Source organism: Pimephales promelas, chromosome 20 (genome assembly GCF_988280905.1).
Source record: "Pimephales promelas chromosome 20, fPimPro1.hap1.1, whole genome shotgun sequence".
Lineage (NCBI taxonomy): Eukaryota > Metazoa > Chordata > Actinopteri > Cypriniformes > Leuciscidae > Pimephales > Pimephales promelas.
Window position 1 is genome coordinate 5,959,426 of NC_142788.1, and position 25,994 is coordinate 5,985,419.

Consider the following 25,994-nt stretch of genomic DNA (forward strand, 5'->3'; position numbering starts at 1 on the left):
TTGTGTACCGTTACACCCCTAATAAGTATCAGTTAAATAAATAATTAATTAATTTAAAAAATAACCCCTGACTGGAATCAGCTGTGGTCGGCCCAATTTACCCAACATAAATAAGCTGTGGGTCAATTATTATTCTTTTTTCTTTATTATCAGCTGAGATATATTGTTTTTGAACTGATATCATTGCAGAAGCAGAGGTTTTTATACTGTATATTAGGTTTGGAATATTGTTTTGCTATTGTGGGATGGGTGTGTTAACATTTGTAAATACTACAAAAACAATCCATAATTTTGCTGGGAGATATAGCTTGTCTGTTAAGAAAATGCAAGCATTGTGGAAATGTATTCACTGACTGCATATTGTGTGAAAACGACATGAAATGTGTGAACGGCATGGCCACAAAAGACCGATGCTGTGCTAATTGTGTGACAAAATGTGCTAAATGTGACAACTGTTTGGACAAACGCTTGTTAGCGACTGAAAAAACTGTACATGATGAAAATATAGACTCTGAAACTGTGGTATATTACTACCCCCTTGTGTCCAGATAAAACATCACGCAGTTAAAGAGAATTGAATGAAAGCGAGGCCGTGAAGGATAGACACACCTCTTCAGAGGGTTGTCCTGTTATTTAATGTGTTTTTGGATTTACTGCAATACAAACATCATTACACGAATTTTCAGTAGACAAAAAACTAGGAGCTTTTCTTTAGCTTTTTACAGTGGATGCCACTGAAAACACGGTCTATCCCTCACAGCAAGGTCTTTGTTTCTATAATTATCAAAGAACTTACATTTTGTCTTCTGTGCATCTAAATTCTAAATGTATTAGCAAATGAAGAAAGGGATTGGACGGAGTTAAACAACTACACACGTTTTTATAATCCTTCATTTATTTACATTTGTTTTTACACCACTGTTCCACTGCAGCTTTGTGCATAGACTACTAGAGCTTATGTTTATTATTCCTTCAGTTACAACTTCATTAGAGATAGTTATAAATGTAATTCAGCTACAAAATACAGTGTCAAGAAATATTATAAAAGACCCCAATACTCCCATTTATAAAGATAACGCAACAAATAAATACTTAATAAAAATGAAAAATAGGTTACGTTTGTTAAATTAATTCCAATCACAGAAACATTCACTGATGTCATTTCCCTGTATGTTGAACAAAACCCTCCAAAAGTTATATTATGGTGCTTCAACCTTTAAAGAAAAAATAAAATAAAATAAAAATTGATAGAAAGGTGTCCAACATTGATCTTTATTTTTTGCTATCCCCTTCAAATTCCGTTTAGCCTTCCATCTTTTTTCGTTCAGTGTTTTTGCTCCTAGTGCCTAAATTCCTCACAAAACAGTCCCAAGCTGTCTTGTCCCACATACTCCTGTCCTTTTGAATCGCTCCGGTCATGGAGTTCGTGTGAAACCGAAGAGTCCATCACTGTGTGTTACAGTCCATGTACCTGCTTTGAGACTGGCTCCTTTGAGTCCGGAGTCACCCGTGCACCCCTTATGATGGTCTCAGAGCAGTTCTGTCTCATCGTCCTCGTCCTCAGAGCCAGACGGCCCCTGGCGAACCTCTTCATACCATTTATTAGTAAGCGTCTTCATCTGGATCCGGCCATGCAGAAGATCCTTAGAGAGGGAGGAAGATCAACAGATGACAACCAGTTCTTCAAGCAGTAGACTCCTCACATTATATAAATAATTTGCTAACTTTCAAATGATGACACGCATTCAATATTTTAAATGTGTAAAGGCGGTTGCCGGGATGTTGCTATGGAGGTGCTAATGTGAAGATCTGGGCCTGTTTCTGAATGCTCACCTGCAGTTGCTGGAACGTTTCGGCTAGGTGTTGACTAGTTTAGATGCACTGGGGTTGCTTGCGAGCCCCAGTCAAACACTTTTTCAATAAGCCTTATAACTGGAATAATCTGTTAGGAAGCTTAAGACCAGTCTAACCTCTTGTGTGAGTCTACGGGTGAAAAAGGGGTTCAGATATTTGGCATCAAGCCACAGGAAACCCTTCAGGTCCTGCCTCTGAAAAATCTGAGCTTCATACTCTTCCTCTGTCAGCTCAGACAAATGCTCAGATTCGATGGTGTTACCCTAAGAGAGAGAGAGAGAGAGAGAGAGAGAGAGAGAGAGAGAGAGAGAGAGAGAGAGAGAGAGAGAGAGATTGCATTTATGCAATTTACAGAAACCAAACCTGTGAAGGGAGTCCAGAAGATCCCACAGAATGGGTAAAGCCCGGAACACACCAAGCAAACGCCAACGAAGTAGCGCTGATGAAAGCCAACTGTGTTGTCGCCTCTCGTCCCCTCTCGTTGAGGTAAAAAGCTGCACTTGAACACACCGAGAGAACTACCGACGACTGTCAGCTAGAATGTGCGTTCTGCGCCCGCGTGTAATGAGACAACGGTCTATTTCTGCAGATATATTAGTCTATATTCGTCAATCAAAAAGGAAAACCGACGCTGCCGGCCGGCTGCAGATACACACAACGTAAACAAAGCGGCGCGTGCTCTGCTTACCGTTTTGAATATCAATCCTGCTGAACACTTTCTTTATTCCACTCCACTCATGTTAAAGTGGGGGTTGACTGCTTTTTTTCTTTGCATGATTGTATTTATGGGGTGCAATATAACATGTATTCATGGTTTTTCTTTTTTTAAAGGTCTTATTTTTCATAAACGCCACCTTTATTGTCAGCCGCGCTCTCCTCTGTCCCCTGAACGAGCGGTTGACTTCCTGAGTCTATGAAAACACTCCCTTAGAAACACATAGTGGGCTCAGATTGGTTAGTTTGGCCCGGTGTGTTGTGATTGGCTAAACTGTCGCTCACGTTGTCCGGAAGGTTAACGCCCATTACCTTTACGGGCGAAACGTGCATGTCATGAGCTCCGGTCCAGATGTAAATATGTGTCGAACTGCAGTATCAGTTTCAGGCATAATCAGACCAAGAAAGCCGCGATGAAGAGAGTCAAGCAGAACCTCACCACATACTACAGCTCTTACTAAATGTTTCTGAATGATAATTTGCTACATTTTTTAACTTTATACACGTTTATTTTAGACAATAGAATCTGACTGGCAACAATAGCAACTGACTGGCTACTAATGTCATACTCAAACAGCGTTGGCATTAGTTTACGTTCTTGATCAAATCGAAAATATCGTCATAAAGCATATATACATGAAAAATAAGTTTAACGCATTAGTACTTATAGAAAATTCAAGTCCATAATGTTTGTACGCGTTTGTCGTAGACACAAAATAGCATAGGCTAACTAGTAGTGGCTATAAAGCCAGCGCTGACATTTGAAAAAAAATAAAACACAAGGCTACGTCTGGAATTATACATGCAAATACATTTAAAATGATTAAGTCTTAGCCTACTTACAGGTTGTGGCCCAACAACTGCTGCCTCTGGTTTTAAAGTCGGAACTGCTTCATGTTTTAGTAACAGTTTCTTGTTGAATCCGGCATTGAATTCGTGGAGATTCTGGAAGCTGTCTTCCGTAAAATGTGCAAATGTGTGGGTTAGTGACGTACCATAACCCAGCTGTAGTCCCAATCGAGTTGTTTTTGTAGGTAATATACTTCCTGATTTTTAAAAGACGATATCTCTGCTTACACTGAACTTTCAGCGCTGTAACTTTGGCGATACTGTTCATGCACCAACAGCAACATTACACACTATTTAAAATCAAAAAAGTGAAATCGCTGTAAACCCCCCCTTTAATATTGAAACATTCACCAAGGAACACTCAGGTAAGAAGACGTAACATAAGAACAGACTTCTATCTTGACCGTTTTGACTTCTTTGCTTGCTGTTTTGCGTTTATTCTCGTGCACTGACTGTTTCTAAGCTGAACAGCCAATCAGAGTTCACTCTTTCTCCAACAGCCCGACGCCAATTCAACATGTAGAATCGCGCAAAACAAAGCCGACGAGGACTATTTTCAGCCAACGGCACGGAACTGTGCGCATCACACCGAGGAAACTTAGTTGGCCAATGCATATATTATTGGTGTTATTGGTGTGTTCCGGGCTTAAGACGTAATTCACATAGTTGTAATTCATAGTTGAATGAAAAGTGTTACAGTAGCTACATGAAAACCTCTGTGTATTTGACAAACATTTCATGTCATCCAGTACATCTGTGAAAAAGTTCATCTGTGAACTTCTTGAAACTCTCTCTTGAAACCAAAACAGAAGTGAATTAAACTGCAGTTCATCGAGTGGTCGCTTACATTTTTATTCATTTAGCTGACATTTTATCCAAAGCGACTTACAATTGCTATATATGTCAGAGGTTGCACGCCTCTGGAGCAACTAGGGGTTAAGTGTCTTGCTCGGACACATTGGTGTCTCACAGTGGATTCAAACCCGGGTTTCTCACACCAAAGGCATGTGTCTTATGCTGGGGATTGAACTCAGGACCTCATACATGCAAAGCATGCGCTCTACCACTGAGCTACATCCCCTCGCTTGAGGCTGACTGCAGAACTTCACAACAGAAAAAAAACAAAACGTTTACAGCCTGGTGGCAAATAGTTGTTGTGGTCTATATCGCTAATTTTGCCCTTCATGACGACTGTGAGGGGGGTGAATTCTTTTACAACTCATCCGTTTAAATTATATTAAAGGGGAAATGAAGCAGTGAATCAAGTTTACATGATTTACAAGATGGATTTCCAATATAATCAACAATTATATAAGAAACATTACAAATGTAAACATTTAGAAGAAAAAAAGAAAAAAACGTTATCTTTCGCCGCCAGGGCGCCGCCATTGTGCAGGTGACGTCACGGGGTTGGTTGGCTCAAGTTTAACAGGCTCTTGGCATTGAAAATCGCAATATCAAACTGTGTTTATACCAGTGTTTTGACCGCGAACGACTAATGTTAGGTACAGTTATTAGACAAAAAGACGACGTCTCATGTTATATGTTGACAAACTGCACATAGAAACATTGTTCGCGATGTCTGCCGTTAGATATTCCCGTCTCGTCAACAACATGTAAGTTACGTTGCTGTGTAGAACAGTCAGTGGTGGTTTGGGGCGGAGAGCGGGTTTGCAACGCTAACTAACCAGGTGTCAGTGTGGCTGTTGTCCTGCGATGCCCTCCGTGTCAAAGTCCATCTGTTGTCAAGAGGTTGATCTTGAGCATGTGTTGCGTGGTCAATTCTGCATCACTGGCGTGCACGTTTACCAGTTAGACGTGTGGAAGCGGCGATGCTTTCCCTGAAGGATGTCAGAGCGGAGACACTTTTTCCTAGTATATGTAGGCTGTAGCTAACGTTACTAGCACTACCACTGCGAAAATATGGACGTTTCATTTCCCCTTTTACAAATACATGCTAACTTACATGTTGTTGACGAGACGGGAATATCTGACGGCAGACATCGCGAACAATGTTTCTATGTGCAGTTTGTCAACATATAACATGAGACGTCGTCTTTTTGTCTAATATCTGTACCTAACATTAGTCGTTCGCGGTCAAAACACTGGTGTAAACACAGTTTGATGTCGCGATTTTCAATGCCCAGAGCCCTGGCGGCGAAAGATACAAAGTTTTTTCTTTTTTTCTTCTAAATGTTTACATTTGTAATGTTCCTTATATAATTGTTGATTATATTGGAAATCCATCTTGTAAATCATGTAAACTTGATTCACTGCTTCATTTCCCCTTTAAGCCTTAAAGTTCTGCATGATAAAGGTTGACGCTGCTGTCACTGCTAGTCGTTTGTCTGCTGTCTGTTAGCGTCACCCACAGCTGTGTTTGTGCTATTTTTCGGGATTATTTCATTCAATTTAATACACGTATTATACCTTCACTTATGCACGCCGTTGGATTCTGTCATTCTGTCCGTCGTGGACACGAAACGAGCGGTTTGTGTGAGAAAATTAACAGTATTTATATTTTTTTTAACTCTTGTTACCACAGCCACAAAGCGTCCGCGCCCTCAGATAAATTGGACGTGGCTGTGATTACAAGAGGTAAAAACTATATAAATACTGTTTGTTTTCTCACACAAACTGCTCGTTTCGTGTCTTAGGCCATTAATGTGTACTTACATTTACGAGTCATTAAATCATGTTTAATTTGGACTTCTCCGTGCATGCTCTTTAAGGTGGTGACCATAGACCTCCATTATATGACTGATAGACACAAACAGTTTGACCTAAAAATATCAAAATTCAAAATACTTGCGGAAACAAAGACACCTACGTACATCTTGGATGCCCTTGAGGTAAGTTAAAACATCTCAAAAATGAATTTCAAAGTGGACTATCCCTTTAAAGGTGGGGTAAACAGTATTTGAAAAATGCTGTTTGGAAGTTAGTCGGACCGACACACAAAAAAGCAACAACAAAAGAGTGTAGCCAATTGGCATTAGGGGGCGTATGACGGTGGAGGAGAAAGAACAAGCAAGCCTGTAGAAATCAGTGATGCGCGGGTCAATGTATAAACAACCCGCAACTGACCGACGTTTTCAACTAACCGCCCGCAACTCGGACCGCAAAAAAAAGTAAAAAAATATTGTACCCGACCCGCTTCCTGACCGCATTTTTTAAAAGTAGTAAATGCTCATCGGAGTGTTATTGGGCCATAGACGTGTAACAACACAGCATCGCAAGAAGACGTAGCCTACACATAACAAAGCCAGCACTTTCGGCATCATCTTTCATTATTTCAGCAAATGTCTCCCACACTTTTACTCTTTCTATTTGTGTATTTGCGGAGCTTCCACTCCCCAGTCTTCACCTTTTCTCTTGCCGCCTCCATCTCTCTGCAGACTGTAGTGATCATAGACATGGCCGGTTCGTGAACGAATCGTTCTTTTGAACCGGTTCTTTTTAGTGAACCGGTCGAACCAGTACACTAAATCGAACTGAATCGTTCGAAACAGTTCGCGTCTTGCGTCAGTGCGGATCCACAAGTTACTAAAGTTACTCACTTTCAGACATGCCTGACAGTCCCTCCGTATCGAAATAAATCAATATCCTGAATTCTATTTTACTCCAGTAACTCCAACAGTTCACTGAACCGAGACATGTTGGTGCCACTGTTGAGAGAAGTGATGAGCACGAGCAGCTGATACTGCGTAATGCACAGGGACAGCGGTTCTCGAATCACCAGTATAGAACCGAGAACTGTTTAGACTGAGCTTCTGTGTTATCTTCGTGCCAGTTATTCAGCCAATAATGTGTAGGGCTGTATATTTCATCAAAAATTGTGTCTAGTACTATATTAATACAAATGTTTAATTGACATCTTTTTTCAAACGACCCGACCGACCGCGACCCGAATATCATTAAAAACATTTTTGGATGACCCGTAACTGCGGGTACCCGCGGGTGACCGCAGGCACCCGCTCATTTCGGATCAACCCGCGGATCACTGGTAGAAATATAGATAAAAAACATAGAGAGAATACAGAGAAAAAATTAATGGTTATGACTGGCCAAGAGATTTATGATCCATGCTAATATTAGAAAAGCTGTCCAGCATTAGGGATGGCGAAAACTATTAAACAAAAATATTCTTGACGACCACCGAGCCTCATTAGCCGATTGAAACCGGTTAACCGATTAGTATAAAATATGCTACGCTGTTTGAAATAACAATCATATCGAGCCGCGCCTGCGATTTCGAAACGCATCTCTCTGCCTCCCGTTCACACACACACACACACACACACACTATAATAGTCTCTGAGCACTGTTTGTCACATTTCCTACCAGCTAGCACAGATGAAATGTTAGGTTGGCTTTGGCTACTTTTCTCAACAGAAGAGGCTTGCGGGTATCGCGTTTTCAGGTGATACATCATAGATGATGTGCTACTACCGTATTTAAGCACTGTATCACACAAGTTGCAACTTACACCTGTGTCATTCTTTTTGGTAAAATGGTCCTACACACTACGTTTCTATGCAAGCTTCATCCTGTCATCTGCCCTGGCTCTAACCTTGAGTGTTTTAGCCTGTAGCCATTACTTTTCGCAAACCTTATAAGCGCGCAAACCCAAACGCTGTGACCTCTCGCCAAATGTTTTTATTGGTTTGTTAATTACAAACAGGCGAGTTATACAAAATTGATTGTGAGGGATTTGTTCACTTCACACAAAAATATCTTGGAATGAGATGGTTAACTGTAGTAGCATTTAGTCCACTGTTTATAATAGCCTAATTTAGAGATCGATTAACGTTGATACGGTCAACCATCGGTTAAAATCCTAGTCCAGTGTTGAAGAGAGCGTTGTCGGCAACTAACAACCAATTCTTGTTTGTAATTACTATAGTGTACTGTGCGTTCATTTTTGTGTCTTCTGGTCATTTGTTTATCATCTGTGCTTTATTTTTCATTGAGCATTATTCTGTCAACTTCTGCTATAATTGCGTGTGTAACAGAGGCCAGTTAGCCAGAGTCACGGCTGCTAGTGAATGTGCACTCGACCAGCGTGCAGGGCATCAGGGTTTGAGACTGACTCGGAGCAGAGCTGTTAGGATTGAAGTGTGAGCATTGAAGAGAGGGGTGTGTTTGTTTGGGTGGATTTCAAATATCAACATTGTCTAACAGCGTTTCTGAAACACAGCTTACCCCACCGGACGAGCTACAGGACTTCAAGCTTTGAAGGTGTTGATGGACCCGATCTACTCCATCTATGTTTTTATAATCTTAATTTTAATCTTAATGTTTTCTTACAGTAGAAGGTCTGTACTTTCTTTGATATATTCATGTTCAGATATTCATACAACAAAATATTCTGAGGACCTTTGTCAAAACTATCAAAAATGCCAGTGGCGGCTAGCAACTTTTTTCAAATGAAGTCAAGTCAAGTATATTTATATAACGCTTTTTACAATTTAGATTGCATCAAATCAGCTTTACAGTATCAATCAAAACATAATAACGATGTTTGTTTCTTAAGGCCATTGCACACTGAGTACGAAATTTTCGTATGCGTATTTTCGTGTTCGTCAGCCTAAAAATTCGTCACGCATAGAAACCTTGCACACCGAGTCCGTTGCGTATTTATTAAACGTTTGTGGGGAAAAACGCAAAAATACCAAATGGATTCGTCAAGCAGTGAGGATGATTTTTGCCCTCTCTCTTATTGAAAAGAGAAAGAGAAAATATTACGTCCATCCAATCCTGAAATTGCGCCGAGAGGAAGGAGAGTTCCTTATCAAGGAGTTGCGAATTTATCCTGAGCGATTCAAAATTTACCTCAGAATGTCAGCGGGACAGTTTGATGCTTTGCTAGCGATTCTGGAGCCACATATTAAAAACAAGACCACCAATTTCCGTGAACCAACCGATTCTGAACGGAGACTGGCTGTGTGTCTGGTATGGACCAGGTATGGACACACACACAAACACACACTAAAGCCCGGTGGAAGCGGCCCGGTGGAAGTAGGGTGACCACCTGCTAATAAGCCCAAGGGGGGACAAGGGGTATGTTTCTGAGGGACAATGTGGGACACTGCTTGGCGCGGCGGTGCCCCCACCCCACGGGCAGACTCTGATAGAGGTTTACCCATATCTAGAACTGTTACTATTGCCTTACTGTTTGTACATGAATAATTGTTCAAAAAAAAAAGCACATACTGTACCTTACATACATTAATGCCCTATTCCCTAAACATGTGTAATTGCTGATATATGCTCATGATAGGCCAACCAATGTGTATTTTTTTTTCTAAATAAAGATGAATATTTTGAACATTAAATGAATTGACAGATGCACTTCCACTTACGATTTACTTTAGCTATTAAATTTTATTTATTTTTCATTACAATTAATTCACTTTAAATAAATAAAAATATAAAATTATAGGATTAACGGGAATTATAGTTGCTCAACACCACAGGAACAGTTTTAAAAAAAAGTCGAAAAAAAGTCTAAACTCACAACTCCAGAGGTTCACGGAACGAGAAGCTGCGCTGTCATGACACCAATGAAAAAGTTGACATCAACCTAGTCAGCAGGTCACGTGGGAGTGGCAACCAGTCTTGGGGAAGTTCACTTTCTACATAAACTAGTTCAAAGTTCAGTTCACACATTTTAAAATGAACTAGTTCAGTTCAAAGTTTGCACAGAAATGTAAGATTTTTCCCATTTTCACCGACCTCGTTATAAAATCCGTTTAAATTATCATACGACGCCTTTGTCGACGGCGGCCGCGGTGCGACACTGGTGGCTTGTGTTGCCAGATTGGGTGTTTTTTCGCTACATATTAAGCCCTGTTTACGGTGAGTTTTAGCCGGGTTTTCACCTAGAAGGCTCTATAGAAATCTGGCACCCCATTGAATGAAGTTAAACTGAGAGAGCGTGCGTTCACAGACACCAGAGTGAACGAGTTCCCACGTTCATCAGGACAGGCAGTAAAACAATACGTTCAGTTCACCCAAAATATGAACGAGTTCATGAACGTGAACGTGTTCAGGCACTAGGTTTGGCTGCCTGGGTCTCGAGGATATAGACTGACCGACTTTTTTTTTTTTTCAGCAAGCATTGATTATGCGTGACACGGTCTCAATTTGCGGGACGCATGAATTGGGCTTCAAACGCTGTGCGCGCACGCGCTACGCGGGACGGGTGGTCACCCTAGGTGGAAGCGCTGGCACCGGTCTGGGATGACAGAACAGCTAGGCTGTTATTGTGTATATATTGTGCCCAAATAAAACATTAGTTATCGAATAGGCTGCTCAATCACACCTTACTCGATCCTAAATTTCAATCTGATTGAAAGGGGAGGTTTATTAATTTCATAATCCAATATAGAGAAGAGAACATAAACACTTGATCGAATTTAAAAAACCGAAACTGAAAGCACGACGCATATGTGCAATGATGTGAGGACGAGCTCACCCCCGGCCCTGAATTGTCAAAAGACCTCTCAAAATGCTGGCTCTGGATGCGAAAAACGCAGAAAATCGAACCCGATCCGATTAATTTTATGACGGACGAAAGCGGTGTGAAAGCGTGACTGACATAACGTGAGGTCGAATTTTTTTTTTAACGTAGCTACGAAAATTTTGGATGCGAATTTTGGACTCAGTGTGCAATGGCCTTTAGTGGAACAACATCCACGTTTGGTATATCTGATCTGATTGGTTAAGTAATTTGAATATCCCCAACTGAGCAAGCCAAAGGCAACAGTGGCAAGGAACCGAAAAAATCTGTCTCACCATTTTCTGAGTTTTGCTCAGGTTGATGTCTTTTTTGTTCTTGCGCCTCGACTGGCTCTCCTCGATGTCCATGATGCGGATGAGGGGCATGGTGCCGCCCCCCAGCAGCAGGATGGTGAAGAGGACGATGACTATGGTGGTGGTGCCGATCAGCTGACGCTTCTCTATGGGCTCCAGACCCAGATGAAGACTGAGGGCGTATGGGATCGCACCCCGCAGACCTGAACACACGAGCATAGAAAACACGGGCTTAGACTCAATCCAGTTTTATGATTATATGGAACGATTTGATTTCTAACAATTTACACATGGTAAAACTACTGTAACTACTACAAAAACTCAAATGTAACTTAAAATGTGTAAGTAGGGATAGTGACCAGTTGCCGTCTCGATCTCTTTGTCGTATACCTTCATATATTTTACTTAAAGATCCCCTGTGGTGAAAATCCAGATTTTAAGTGCATCCTTGTGGACATTTTTGTCCTTTTCAGTTTTGTTTTTTTGATCACTTTGCCTGTGTTAAAGCTAACTGCAAAAAACTTGGCACAGGTGTGTATTTTTATTGGAATTTTACTATTTCACCGTCATTTTCTTAAAAAAAATATTTTTTGCATTAGGTACAAAAAATACTCCCTCTCAGCGCCTTTTGGACAAAAATGTCCCCATTGAAACGCATTAAAACTGCCATTTTTAATCCCTGGTTCAGTTAACTATAAAATTATGCAATCTTTGTTAAGAGGCTTTCATTCTAACGGCAAGGCTTCAAAATTTTATTTTTTACTATTTTTTATCAGATGGTGTAATTTTTTTAAAGTTTGGCCTATAAAACAAATGTCGCTTTATTCCTGTTTTCTGGTTCGGCATACTATAGAGCCAACTGGATAAATTATGCAACGATATTTGTGTGGGTGTGTTGGTATGGATGTCAGAGTGTGGTTAGTATGTGTGTTATAAAAAAAATATGTGTGTGTGTGCGCATGTGTGTGTTTGTCAGACTGAGAGAGAAAAACTGCAAATTCCAATCCAATCACTGTGAGCTCCAGTGGGGTTTTGCTGGGACCCAATGGGGAAAATATGTTACTACGCCCAAACAAACTGTTACCGAAAGCTCATTTTTTGAGATAGCATCCTCAAATTTGGAACACAACCTATTTAGATTTATGGCTTTGATTTTATTGTAGTTTTGAGTTCAACCTGATTTAAAAAATATATATTTTATATAAAATATTATTTTATAAATGATTTTCATAAACTTATACCTATATAACTTTTTTTGGGATTTACTTATTATTATTATTTTTTTACAAAGGGTGTTCTTTAAAATGATACCAAACTTAAGTCTGTGCTCCAAAGCGTCACATTTTTATGACAGTTTTTTGACATGGAGATTTTTGTCCTCTTTTTACCTATGTGTAACTTTTTTTTAATTGATGCACAAGGGTTAATGTTGTTTATGTGTCTATGTGGTGTTTTTAATATGTTTAAGACAAACCATGTGTAACTTCATAAGTCGACAGCATTGCTGAGTATTTTCTCCTTAAAATTGCCATGAACCAAAGACAGTCTCAAAAACAAGGTTTGAAATTGCTGGTGTTTCAGACATCACAAACGACCTTGTAACCGATCAGATCAACATGTGATCGTCAACCAGTGGATCTCTGAGCTGGGAGAGTGAGTGGAAGCGGGGCTCATTTGCATAATCATAGAACGATGCATACTAAATGAGGCAAGGGTGTCAAGTTACATTTAAAAACTTTTGGAAAAAACAAGTGGGGAAAAAAATTAAATATGCAATTTTGGCGAATAAACATGAGTTTTAAGAATACAATTATTGACCACAGGGGGACTTTAAGATGTTGGATAGAATATGTTCCATAAAAAAGTCCATGTAATTAATAACGGTTGATTTAAAAAGTGAATGACTTAAAGGGTTAGTTCACTCAAAAATGAAAATTAAGTCATTAATTACTCACCCCCATGCTGTACCAACCCCGTAAGACCTTCGTTCATCTTCGGAACACAAATAAAGATATTTTTGATTGAATCTGAGAGCTGGATCACTCCTCCATAGACTGCCTAAGGGACTGGCTCTTGACGGCCCATAAAGTCATTAAAGAAAATGTTAAAATATTCCATGTGCCTACAGTGGCTCAATTATAAGTTTATCAAGCGATGAGACTACTTTTTGTGCGAAAAAAAACATAAATAACGACTTTATTCGACTATTCTATTACTTCCTTATGGGCGCATGCGCGAGAACTGAGATGACGACGTTCTTCTTTGACTTCTTCTTGTTACCGGCTGCTCACCGCTTAGGAGTATTACCGCCACCTACCGTATTAGATGATGTGCTGATATAGCTGGAAGCACAAAACTTTCTGTTTACAAGCAGAGGAAGATGCGCGCTGTACATACGCTTTTCAATTAGCTTATTTTCAGCACTATAAGGTGCACTTAAAAGCCTTTAATCTTCTCAAAAAACGACAGTGTTCCTTATAATCCGGAGCGCCTTATATATGGATCATCATTTTATACGGTAGGGGGCGGTAATACTCCTAAGCGGTGAGCAGCCGGTAACAAGAAGTAGTCGAAGAAGAACGTCGTCATCTCAGTTCTCGCGCATGCGCCCATAAGGAAGTAATGGAATAGTCGAATAAAGTCTTTATTTCTGTTTTTTTCACACAAAAAGTAGTCTCGTCGCTTGATAAACTTATAATTGAGCCACTGTAGGCACATGGAACATTTAAACCTTTTCTTTAATGACTTTATGGGCCGTCAAGAGCCAGTCCCTTAGGCAGTCTATGGAGGACTGATCCAGCTCTCAGATTTAATCAAAAATATCTTCATTTGTGTTCCGAAGATGAACGAAGGTCTTACGGGGTTGGTACAGCATGGGGGTGAGTAATTAATGACTTAATTTTAATTTTGGGGTGAACTAAACCTTGAAGATATTGGTTAACAAATGTGAATGTTTGAAGTATAAGTGTTGGCTGCAGTTTAAATGCTAAGGTTGAAACAGAAAGAGATAAACTCACTTCTAACCTTCAAATCCCAACGAAATTAAAACATCATTGACTAGGTCTTCTTACCACTGAACCACATGATGAACATCATTTTGGGGGTAATTTTATGATCTCTGAAGAAGTTGAGCATGAAGGAGATGGGGAAGATATTCACAGCCCGACCAACAAGAATCAGAACCTGTGACAGGAAAACACTTCGACTGAATTCTGATGACATAAAAACGTATTAACATTATAATAATAAACCCTTTTCTTTGTTTTTTTTTTATAACTCAGTTTAGATAAACTCTACAGAACCAGTGACGCATCACGCCTTCAGCAAGCATTGTTATCAGATATTAAAGAGCAGAAAGCAATAATGCACTGAGGCAAACAGAGATGACAAACACTTTGAAGGCACATACAATACACCAGATGACAAAAGACAGCTCGAATTTATGAGGGAAACTGAAGATAGACAGGCCCAGGAACGCAAACACGCATGTTTCTGTGGAATAAAAACAGAAGAGAAGAGTAAAGGTCATGTTCACAGAAGAACTCCCGTCTGTTTGTGAAAGGCGTGCGAGGAACTGACCACACATGAAGGCCACGGTTCGAAGAGTCTGTTGCATGAGAATCTGGGTGACTGGCGACAGGTTATGATGAGTGTAATGAGACATGACAATTCCTGAGAACAGAATGGCCATGATACCTACAAACAGAAAGACATCAATTCTAAGGGATTTTGATACTGAAATCCCAACACATTTGACATGGATGTGTTTTTAAGCTCACCCGAGAGTTTGATGCCCTCCGCAAGACCGTACGGCAGATATGCAAATATGATCATCATCCCAAACTCCAGAGACGGAGTCTTCCTCAGGTCGAAGTGTTTCAGAGACTGCAAACTCTCATTCAGAAATATAATCTCACAGGACTTAAAACAATATACAATTTAAAATGTACACATATATTGGCCCACATACAAGCAAATAAATGTAATATTATCATAAAATTGATTTTATAATATAGGATATTATTCACTATATGTTTATCTATGTACTCACCGACTAAATAGAAACATATAAATAGGGTTTATTCTGATCACTTTTCCCGATTATTTTCACCAACTTTCAGATATAATAAATAAACAATGAATACAAATATTATAAGCATTATATAATAAAAAAACAAATTATGTTTATTAATACAATTTATTAATTATAAATGTATTTATTCTAGTAATGAATAAAAAAAACACTGTCTGCTCATAAAACACTACTCAGTGTTTTGTTGCACTGCTTTTGTTTTAATCTGTGTTCATGCATTCTTCTTTGAATTTAGTCTCTCTTAATGTTAGAGGTATAAGAAATCATTCGATAGGAAAGCGTTATTTTTGTAAATGCAGAAATGCAGATTTTATTTTTGTTCAAGAAAGTCATTCTTGTGAATCAGACAACATGTTTTGGAAAACTCAGTGGGGTAATTCAATATTTAGTCGTTCTGCTGGTACATATTCATCAGATGAGGGTAGATAGATCAATTTGGTTTGCAAGAAAGAAAATGTGGTATTCCCAAGATCCACTTTTAACTGAAAACTGGAGACCTATAGAGAGCCTAAGTCCCGCCCCTCCGCTTCCGGCTCATGGGACCTTATTTCGGAAAAAATATGAATGGTAGTCAATGGCGAGAGACAACTTATCTTTTTATTCCGTCTGAACTGTGCCCTCAATTACACATATGATGTTTGTCAATTTAAAAGATAATTCTGAAAGTCAAAAACGTCGCAGTTTGTCATACAACAGAAGAGTAACATTTAGTTTTATGTGAAAATCGCTCTGTGAACTACATCTCCCAGGAAGCAAAACGAGATCCGCTGCTCGTGTGTGTGCAGTCTGGTACAAAACACTCAGGTAGGACGGCGTAACGTTACGATTATAACGCAAGACTGTAGAAACAATGACAGACAGCCTCAGTAAAGTTAGCTTCATTCATTGAGCGAAAATGTGCGCCTTTGGGGTTTGTAGTCTTTGTAATTACGTATTTTCACAGTCTTATACCTCAACGGTTTTACATCAAACTGCGACTTTCTTTACTTTAAAATGTATCTTTTAAATTGACAAACATCATATGTGTAATTCAGGGCACAATTCAAACGAGATCAAAATATTTGTTGTCTCTCGCCATTGACTACCATTCAATATTTTTCCAAAATAAGGTCCCATGGTGGTCGACCGTAAGGGGAGGGACTTAGGCTCTCTATATCACTGTTAAAGTCAGGAAATCTGTTTTGTCTAATAGACGTTCTGAGGGTGGACTGGAAATTTTACACTTTAAAGAATTAGTCAGCTCTTTTAGAATTAATTGGTTAGAAAAATGTCTTGGCAGTAATGGCTCGATTTGGTACTATATTTCGCAGATTAGGCGGTCTAGAATTGCTCTTAAAATGTAATTTCACCCTTTACAAATTACCGATTTCGCTCTCAAAATTTCACCGACAGGCTTTACTTACTTGGAAATTGTGTTATGTGCACAATTTTTCTCCCCATAAGAATTTTGTGGAATAATTTTAATCCGAAACAAATAATTCTTTATTGATAAGTGGCATGATAGAGGTATTGTTTTTGTTTTGGATTCATTTAAAAATGATGGCAGTATACTGGAATATGAAGAATTTATGACTTTGTATATTTTTCCTCTGCCTGCTAAAGCTTTCAATTCTGTCATCAAAGCTTTGTCTCCGAGTTATGTGCATCTAACACACCTTTTCATTAATGAGAGAAGAAAATTATGCCCAAACTTTTATTGAGTGAGTTAACTTTATTGATAAAAAATGTAATGGTAAAACTTATAAAGCTACTAACAAATTACACTGTTTACACATCCCCTATTTTTCTGGAATATTTTCTTTTGACGGTATTCACTTGCGTGGTTACTCCCCGAGAAATACAGCCAATAAAATTAGAGAGGTTCACTTTAAAATTCTTTAACTAATTCACAAATTGCCTCTTCTGTTGATATATCTGACCTGTGTGTATATTGTAAGGTTGAGAAAGAAACTTTGCTTCATTTACTTTACCATTGCAATCTGGTTAAGCCTCTCTGGGAGCGTTGGCTTGTTACCTTTCTTATTTTATTAAATGTGACGAACTTTTCATTGAAATGGGGCGGCAGTGGCTTAGTGGTTCATGTAGATTGTCTACAAACCGAAAGGTTGGTGGTTCAATCCCTGGTTTCACCTGACCAAGTATCGAGGTGTCCATGAGCAAGACACCTAACCCCAATCGACATCCCGATGAACTGGATGGCGCCTTGCATGGCTGACACCGCCGTCGGTGTATGAATGAGTGAGTGAGTGAGTGAATGGGTGAGGCAAATGTAAAGCACTTTGGTGACCATTGATTCTGTGAAAGCGCTATATTAATGTAGTCCATTTACCATTGAAAGACATATTGTTTCATTTCTCTGGGAGTGACTATACTATTGAGAATGTTGTTAACTTCTTTGTGTTGCATTGTACATTTTGTATTCACAAAAACAAATTTCTCAAGACTTTGCCTAGATTTGATGTCTTTATTGCTGAGATTTCCCTTATTGTTAAATCTCTTTAACTCATTGATAACAGCAAGAACAATACGTTTCTTAAGAACTATTTACGCGTTTTTCCTGCTTGTTGATGAACCTCCATTTTTTTCTTTTTTTGTTTGTTGTTGTTGTTAATGCATTCAATGCTTTGTGTCATCCTTGTAAAAGGAATTTAAAATATAATTTTAAAAAAACTAGCCCGTACCAGCCGTTAGTTGTAGTCCTTTTCTTTAAAAGCAAATATCTTCCTTTGCTTTGAACGTTGTAACTTTGATAATGTTGTTTACTGTATGCTCAAACAGCAACATTACACACTAACTAAAGTTAGAAAAGTGAAATCATACTTTCCCACCCCTTTAAAGCTACTTTGCGACCACATTATTTGCAAATTGGATATCAATCCTCGAGGACAACCACGCGTTTTTCCTACAAAGTATTTCCATACTGACCATAATCCAATTAATAAGAATTTGAGGGCGCTTTGAACATCAACTGGGTTTGCGTTTGTTCTCCTGCTCTTCAACCAATGCAGTTGATTTTTTTTTCCTCTCGTGTTATTATTTTTTACTCAGGATATGATTTCAAATGTAGCAAAGTACAATACTTCAAACAAAATGTACTAAAGTAAAAGAATACATTTTAAAAACTACTCAAAAAAGGAGAAGAAAAAAAAAATCACTCAATTACGCAATGCGAGTAAATGTAATTCGTTACTTTCCACCTCTGGAGAAACTCATGATTCGTCGAACAAACCATTTTCAGACACTTTGAGTAATGAGGGGGTGTACAATGTATATTATTAGAAATAGAGTTTTTTTTTCTCTTGTTATTTTTTTTACCTTGGATACATGTAAACCTATTGTAGGAGACTCCAAAACAACATTAAGAACATTTAAATAGCATAATATGGGCACTTTAACACACAAACTCACAAGGATACAATAGCAGAGATGAGACCAGTGAGTGTGCCCAAGGCAGCCGAACCAAAGAACATCTTCAGGAAGTAGCCGAGCGCCTGCATGAAGGTTTCCCAGCCCGTCGAGACATCTGAACCAGCAAAGCCCTCCGCGGTGCTGAAATACCAACAACAACACACACATTAAGCCCTGCTCATATCTGCAAACTCAATAAAGAGTGAAACTCAAACTAGAATATGACTGCAATGTAATCGATGTTTAAAATCAAGGTCTGAATCATGTACATCCAATACAATATTTAGTATTTACAAAGTACTAGAAAAATAACTAGGATTTTTGTTATAAATCATGTGTGTCTTATCTGATTATTTCTGTTCATCATGCCCACTGATCTCCTAGCCTTAAACAAATAGCTTCAATTTGGTCAGCAGGGGGCAGTAAAGTCACATTCAGATCCCTTATTTATTGCACAGTTAGAGGCCATACGTGATATCCGGCCTAAAAATATTGACATCTTCAACCATTATTGAAATATTATTAAAAAATAAATGTATAAAGATGTTGTCAGCATTGCATAGTTGTGCTTGGAGTCAATTGTAGTATTTGTGATAACACAATGAAACATGCCAACATCATTTTTGGCCAGGCTCTCAGACAAAGAAATTATGAACAGATGCAAACACAAGAGAGAACCAACGCAAAATTAATAACTGATTATGATGTAGTCAATATGCTTTTTCCTGTGTTTTTTAATTGGGGTTGGTAAAATAAAATCTGTACCGGTAGTTGTCCCTTTTTTTACCAAACATTTTTGTCAGACAAATATCTTACAAATAACCAGGTTTAGTATTTCACTACACAAAAACTTGAACACTAAGGTGATTCAGTGATTGAGCCACAGATCAGCTGTTAACACTTAAAACAAACTGATGTATGCTTCCTGAGTATCCGGAAACAAATTGATAAAAAGTGATGCGTGCATGCTTTCGTTCAGTTGTCTCTGCTCATTTAACTAATAGGTGAACATATTTTAACATCAAAACATATGGCGGGTAGCATTTTTTTCCATATTACACTTATCCATATTTTCTTTGGTGTTTGACAACTAGTTTGACAACTTCCATACTTTTTCAAAGAACTTCTTTTTTTTTTCAAGGCACACAGCGCCCTTGAATGAACCTCATTGGTTCTTGCAGAAGCTAAAATATGCTGCGTAAAACACAAGAATGAGGTTTGGTAATATTATTTATAATAAGATCTTTTTTAGAAATAAATGATATCTGCGAGGATTTTCAGACAGAATTTAGACCGTATTGAGACTGCTCTCATTAGACACAAATGATTTGCTCTTATCATCCGATCGTGGTTGTATCTCTATATTAGTTTTACTTGATCTTAGTGCTATATTCTTCACGACCACAATATTCTTTTAAATAGACAAGAAAATTATATTGACATTTGTGAAATTTCATTAGCATGGTTTAAATCATATTTATCTGACCATTATCAGTTTGCAGCAGTAAATGAAGAAATGTCTTATCGATCACAAGTTGGTGTACCTCAGTATGTTGTACCTCAAGGCTCAGTACTAGGACCGTTGCTGTTCACTCTGTACATGCTACCATTCGGAGATATCATTAGGAAGCATGGAATTAGCTTTCACTGTTATGCTGATGGTACTCTATTTCTTCAACATCTAACGAAACTTACCAATTCACAAAATTAACGGGATGCATAGCTGATATAAAAAACTGGATGACTAGTAAATTCCTATTACTTAACTCTAAAATACTGAAATATACTGTCTAACACTTGATGGCTGCTCTGTCAAGTCTTCGTCGTCGGTTAGGAACCTGGGTATGCTCTTTAATACCAATCTTTCATTTGAAAGTCATCTGTAAAATCTCATTCTTTCATCTTAAAAATATATCTAAATTGCAACATAAGCTTTCAATGAAAAAATGCGAAACAATTAGTTCATGCACTCATCAAGGCTAGAGTATTGTAATGCTCTGCTGACTGATTGCTCTGCATGCTTAATAAAAAAATAAATTAAAAAAAACTACAGCTTTATTTAGAAGCAGCAACACTCTGTCAGTTCAAAGCTGGACTAAAAAAACACATGTCTTTGACCTTGCATACACACAACACACTATAGACTTCTACAGGGACGGTTGACTTTCTGGCCCACAGCACCCTTCCACATCTCATTGGCCCATTAATGTGCAGAATATTTTTAAGCACTCGGTGTGTTTTATATTAGCAAAACAGCGAGCAAAGAAGTCAAAACAGCACAAATAATATGGGATGAATATAGTATCAAAATGATTAACACGTGCAAGCACGATTATCAATGAACTTGATACATGTTGAAGAAATGTTTTATCCATGCATTTCAGCTTACGTGTGCAAATTCAAAATTGAATGAATGTGTAGCAATTTGTACAAATAAAAAAATTTGTGTGAATACAAATGTTTTCTTTTGTGTTAGTGTATCATAATTTGTGCATGCAACAAAGATGGCCATGTGTGGATCAGGTGACGCGCATGCATTCATTGAATCATTTTTTAGTCGATCTCATTTGATTCATTTGGAGACTTTCTATTCGCTGTTTTTAAGCTTTTCTCGACCCACACACAAACAACTACAAATGAATAGGCCTGGTGCTAATTATTAATGTGTGCAAAACTACCAATTTATTTGACAAATTCACAAATGTGCGCTGCTACATTTAAAGTAATACAATACAACTTGTGTGTGCAAAATCCCTCCTGAATGTGCAGCATTTTGTACAAATAGAGACATAATTGTAAATGCAAAACCTCAATTTTGTATTAATGTAGGCCAGAATTTGTACGTGCTACAAGTAAGATGTGCATTTGTGGATGAGGTGACACGTGTGCATTCATTGACTCGTTTCTGAGTCGATCCTTTTTGATTCATTTGGATTTTGAGACTTTCATTTCGCCGGTTTCGCACTGCAAGATCCACACTTGCTAGATGGCAGTATTCTGATAAAACAGACGACGGCCATGTAATCAACCGTTCTTCCACATTTAAGACGCTTAATGTGAGTGATATTGAAGCGGCAAATTTAGTACACAATATAGGCCTACCTTATTAATAAAGCATACTTTATAGAGGCAATCAGATTATGAACAACACCCATAGAAAACCATTATAAGGTTTGATATTCAAATGGTAAGCACACACTGCTTTGTTTACAGTTTGTGTATCTGCAGCCTGCAGCATCAGTTTCTCTTAGACTATAGACTAATATATCTGCAGAAATAGACAGTTTTTTTCTCCGCGACACAGGCGACAACACAAGCTTTCATCTGCGCTAGTTCCTCGCCATTGGCTTGGTGTGTTTCCAGGACGTGAAATAGGGCGTGTTTCAAGATACACATTGGAGTAGACCAAACTAATTAGGGAGGGAGGACAATACACTCACATGCATGCACACGAAACACAGTCCTTGTTGGCCGTGCCCGCGCAATCGATTCCCTCATCCATTTGCATAGAAAAGACATATGATATTATCTCAGATAGCAAACTGACATTGAATCAACGTGGAAATATGACGTTGATTTTGCTCATCGAATTAACGTTGAACCAACGTCAGACGCGTCATTCTTTCAAAACTAATGGAAAATCAACTTGAAATCAACGCGTTGTTTCAACGTTATGAAAGCAAACCAATTTTCGATTTTCATTTAGCTTTGAAGAATGCCACGTCTGACGTTGGTTCAACGTTAATTCGATGAGCAAAATCAACGTTGTTTCAATGTCATGAGAGACGTCGTTTCCACGTTGATTCAATGTCAGTTTGCTGTCTGGGATGATTTCCGTAATGTTAGAAGAGTCACTAGTCCCTCCCTGTGAAGGCCTCCTTCCCTTTACCTCTGTACAGATAAAACGTTATCAAAATGATTCCAGTTCGCATGGATACGCAGAAGCCACTAAAAATTCTGTATTATGCAGGCCAGACCAGTAATTTGGTGAGGTAAATTTGTAAAGAAAGACATTTACGTACCTGCGCACATATATATTTAAACGCGCATACCTATAGACTAAACACATAATATGCATGTGCAAAACTTGCAGCTTGTTCGAACTTATTTCAATGTTTGCATTCTGGAGCCAAACTGTTGTTGTGCAAATGAACAGCCAGAACTTGGTAAAAGTTTTCTGTTTTCATTTAAAACGGTGTCGTTTAAGCGACCCCCAAGTTAATAACTAACACAACGGAAGTGAGTCAATCGAAACTAACTTTAGCTGGACGATAACTTTATTCTAGAGCTGCTGTAAAACCAAAACAATCTCTGTTACTGTAATTAGGGCCCGAGCACTAACAGTGCGAGGACCCTATTGAAACTGTTAGGATTATTTTTTTTTCTTTTTTCTGCAAAGTAAGCGCCATTTTCGGGGCTGCAACATGCTCAAAAACTCACCAAATTTGGCACGCATGTCAGGACTGGTGAAAAATTTCGTATTTTGTGGGTTTCGCGGATGGGCGTGGCAAAATGGAGTCCTGCCCTGAACAAATCTACATGCCGACATTCACCCACAGTCATAGCGCCACCTACTGGCAACAGGAAGTGACCTTTAACGAAGCAGCCCCCACCGCATGTTTGACCGACAAGTACGAAATTTCTGTGGTACATCTACCATGTCCAGACGCACAGAAAAGTCTCTTGGAACGACGCCCTAAACTAAACAGGAAGTCCGCCATTTTGAATTTTTTGGCCACTTTGGGACGATTTACACACTCCGTACTTTAACAAACTCCTCGTAGGGATTTAGTCGGATCGACTTCATATTTCTGCAGTGCCTTCTAAAGGCATTGACGATGTAAAGTTGTGCTATCTACGCGTTTTCGTCAATGGGGGTGTCCGTGGCATCGATTATTCGCCATGAAACAGGAAGTTGTAGTAACTTGGCTGTAAATGCCCAGATCTGCACGAAATTTTACACATTTTACAAGAGTCCTGCCCTGAACAAATCCACATGCCGACATTCACCCACAGTCATAGCGCCACCTGCTGGCAACAGGAAGTGACCTTTAACGAAGCAGCGTAGCAAATTCACAGCCGCACAGGCTGAGCTCCAGAATATGCAACGCGGCCGCCTCACACCCCGACGCGCTACAGGTGCGAGGGCCTGCCCATCGCTGCTTGCAGCTTTAATTTCCTATTGTCACTGTAAAGCAGCTTTGAAACTGTCTATATTCTTAAAAGCGCTATATAAATGAAGGTGACTTGACTTTATTTTGATTATTTTGATCCCAATAGACATTCTTCTGACTAAAAGTAACTTTGCAACTGTCAGCTTATTCTTCCGACACCTATCCCTTTGCAACCGTAAAATGACAGATTGCTGACAACATGAAAGCTTTGCATCCGTAAAACTCCACCCAGAGAAGAATTACAGCTTTCTAAGAAACACACAAACAGCCGATAACAGCAACAGAGCAGACTCGTCAATTATGAAGGAGATCATATTACCACCACCCTACACTCCAGACACGGTTGTAGTACACACTCACAGTGAGCACAAAAAAACCTTGAGAGGAGATATGAAAGATATGATGGAACATGAGAAATGACAAGAGATAACAAACGAGACAAAAGATGAGAGGAGAAAAGAGGATTAGACTGTACAAGATGAGACAAGAAAAGAGAAGACAAACTATGAGAAATAAGACAAGTAAAGTTAAAGGGTTAGTTCACCCAAAAATGAAAATTCTGTCAGTATTTACTCACCCTCATGTTGTTCCAACCCCGTAAGACCTTCGTTCATCTTCGGAACACAAATTAAGATATTTAAGATATTAAGATCACTCCTGCATACAGTCCATAGGCTTCTTGAGAGACTGGCTCTTGCTGTCCCCGAAAAGTCATTAAAGACATCGTTAAAATAGTCCAAGTGACTACAGGGGCTCAATCTTAAGTTTATCAAACGACGAGAACACTTTTGTGCGCAAAAAAACAACAAAAATAACGACTTTATTTCAACTATTCACTTCCTTCTCCATGAGCCTGTAAGTCAGTTAACGTAGTGTGATTGCGTAGAGCTACGTCACACGTAGGCTCACTATTGGCCGACGCTGGTCATGTGTGTGTGATGCGTGTGACGTACAATAACAGAAGCTTACGCTATTAAACTAGTAACCTGACTCGCGCAGAGGGAGAAATAAACGAATAGTTAAAATAAAGTCGTTATTTTTGTTGTTTTTTTGCGCACAAAAGTGTTCTCGTCGTTTGATAAACTTAAGATTGAGCCCCTGTAGTCACTTGGACTATTTTAATGATGTCTTTAATGACTTTTCGAGGACAGCAAGAGCCAGTACCTCAAGAAGCCTATGGACTGTATGCAGGAGCGATCTTAATATCTTAAATATCTTAATGTGTGTTCCGAAGATGAACGAAGGTCTTACGGGGTTGGAACAACATGAGGGTGAGTAAATACTGACAGAATTTTCATTTTTGGGTGAACTAACCCTTTAAATAAGAGACTGTATTAGAAGAGGAAAAAAGAGAAAGGAGATGGGGACGAGGAAATACGCTATATGTAATAACAGACACAAAAGACGAGATGAGGGAAATTGGACGAGAAGAGATGAGAAGGGCAACAGATGTTAGATGAGAAGAACAGAACAAACGCAAGATGCAAGACGAGGAGAATAAACAAAAAGAGGTGAAAATAGAAGAGACAAAAAGAGTAAATAAAACAAGATTTGAAGAGAAAAGAGACACGCAAGATGCAATCAGAGAAAGAAGAGATGAGGCGACAAACGGGCTACAAGAAAGACAAGAAATGAGATGAGAGATGATAAACATGACACGCAAAAGAGACAAGAGATGAACAGAAGAGAAAAAAATGATTTGAAAAGAAGGGACCAATAAGACCAACGAGATGAAGATAAATCACGAGACAAGAGATAAAGTGCGTGCTGCATGTTTAACGTGTTTGTAACGTCACGTCATCAAGATAGTTCCGTCACATTAATTCTGAGCGAATCTTCAAAAATATCAAAGTCCCAAAAACATTTAAAAGAAGTCACATGGCCATGACCTCCACACACATTACATCTCCCCATGAAGTCAACAGTTGAATGATGAGGTTTTGACGATATTCCACTAGAATCAGCAGTTTCTACATAAACACACAAACACACAACTGTGTTGCTAAAACAAAACCAGCATGACTGCGTGTAATTGCCTAGTGGACTGATATCATAATCATTAATCATGTATGCAGAACTATATG

The 25,994-nt window shown here is 38.8% G+C and overlaps 1 protein-coding gene across 1 annotated transcript in view; it reads right to left on the reverse strand.

The window, feature by feature from the left end:
* Window positions 1-593: 593 nt before the first annotated feature.
* slc9a8 (solute carrier family 9 member 8) overlaps window positions 594-25,994 on the reverse strand; it is an 86,687-nt gene continuing 61,286 nt past the window's right edge. The window contains exons 9-16 of the mRNA XM_039689853.2: window positions 18,745-18,877; window positions 15,015-15,120; window positions 14,815-14,931; window positions 14,645-14,727; window positions 14,307-14,418; window positions 11,218-11,438; window positions 1,971-2,117; window positions 594-1,643 (exon numbers count right to left, since the gene is read on the reverse strand). Coding sequence (XP_039545787.2) covers window positions 1,530-1,643; window positions 1,971-2,117; window positions 11,218-11,438; window positions 14,307-14,418; window positions 14,645-14,727; window positions 14,815-14,931; window positions 15,015-15,120; window positions 18,745-18,877 — 1,033 coding nt within the window. The 3' untranslated portion in view covers window positions 594-1,529. The remainder of the gene's footprint in view (window positions 1,644-1,970; window positions 2,118-11,217; window positions 11,439-14,306; window positions 14,419-14,644; window positions 14,728-14,814; window positions 14,932-15,014; window positions 15,121-18,744; window positions 18,878-25,994) is intronic.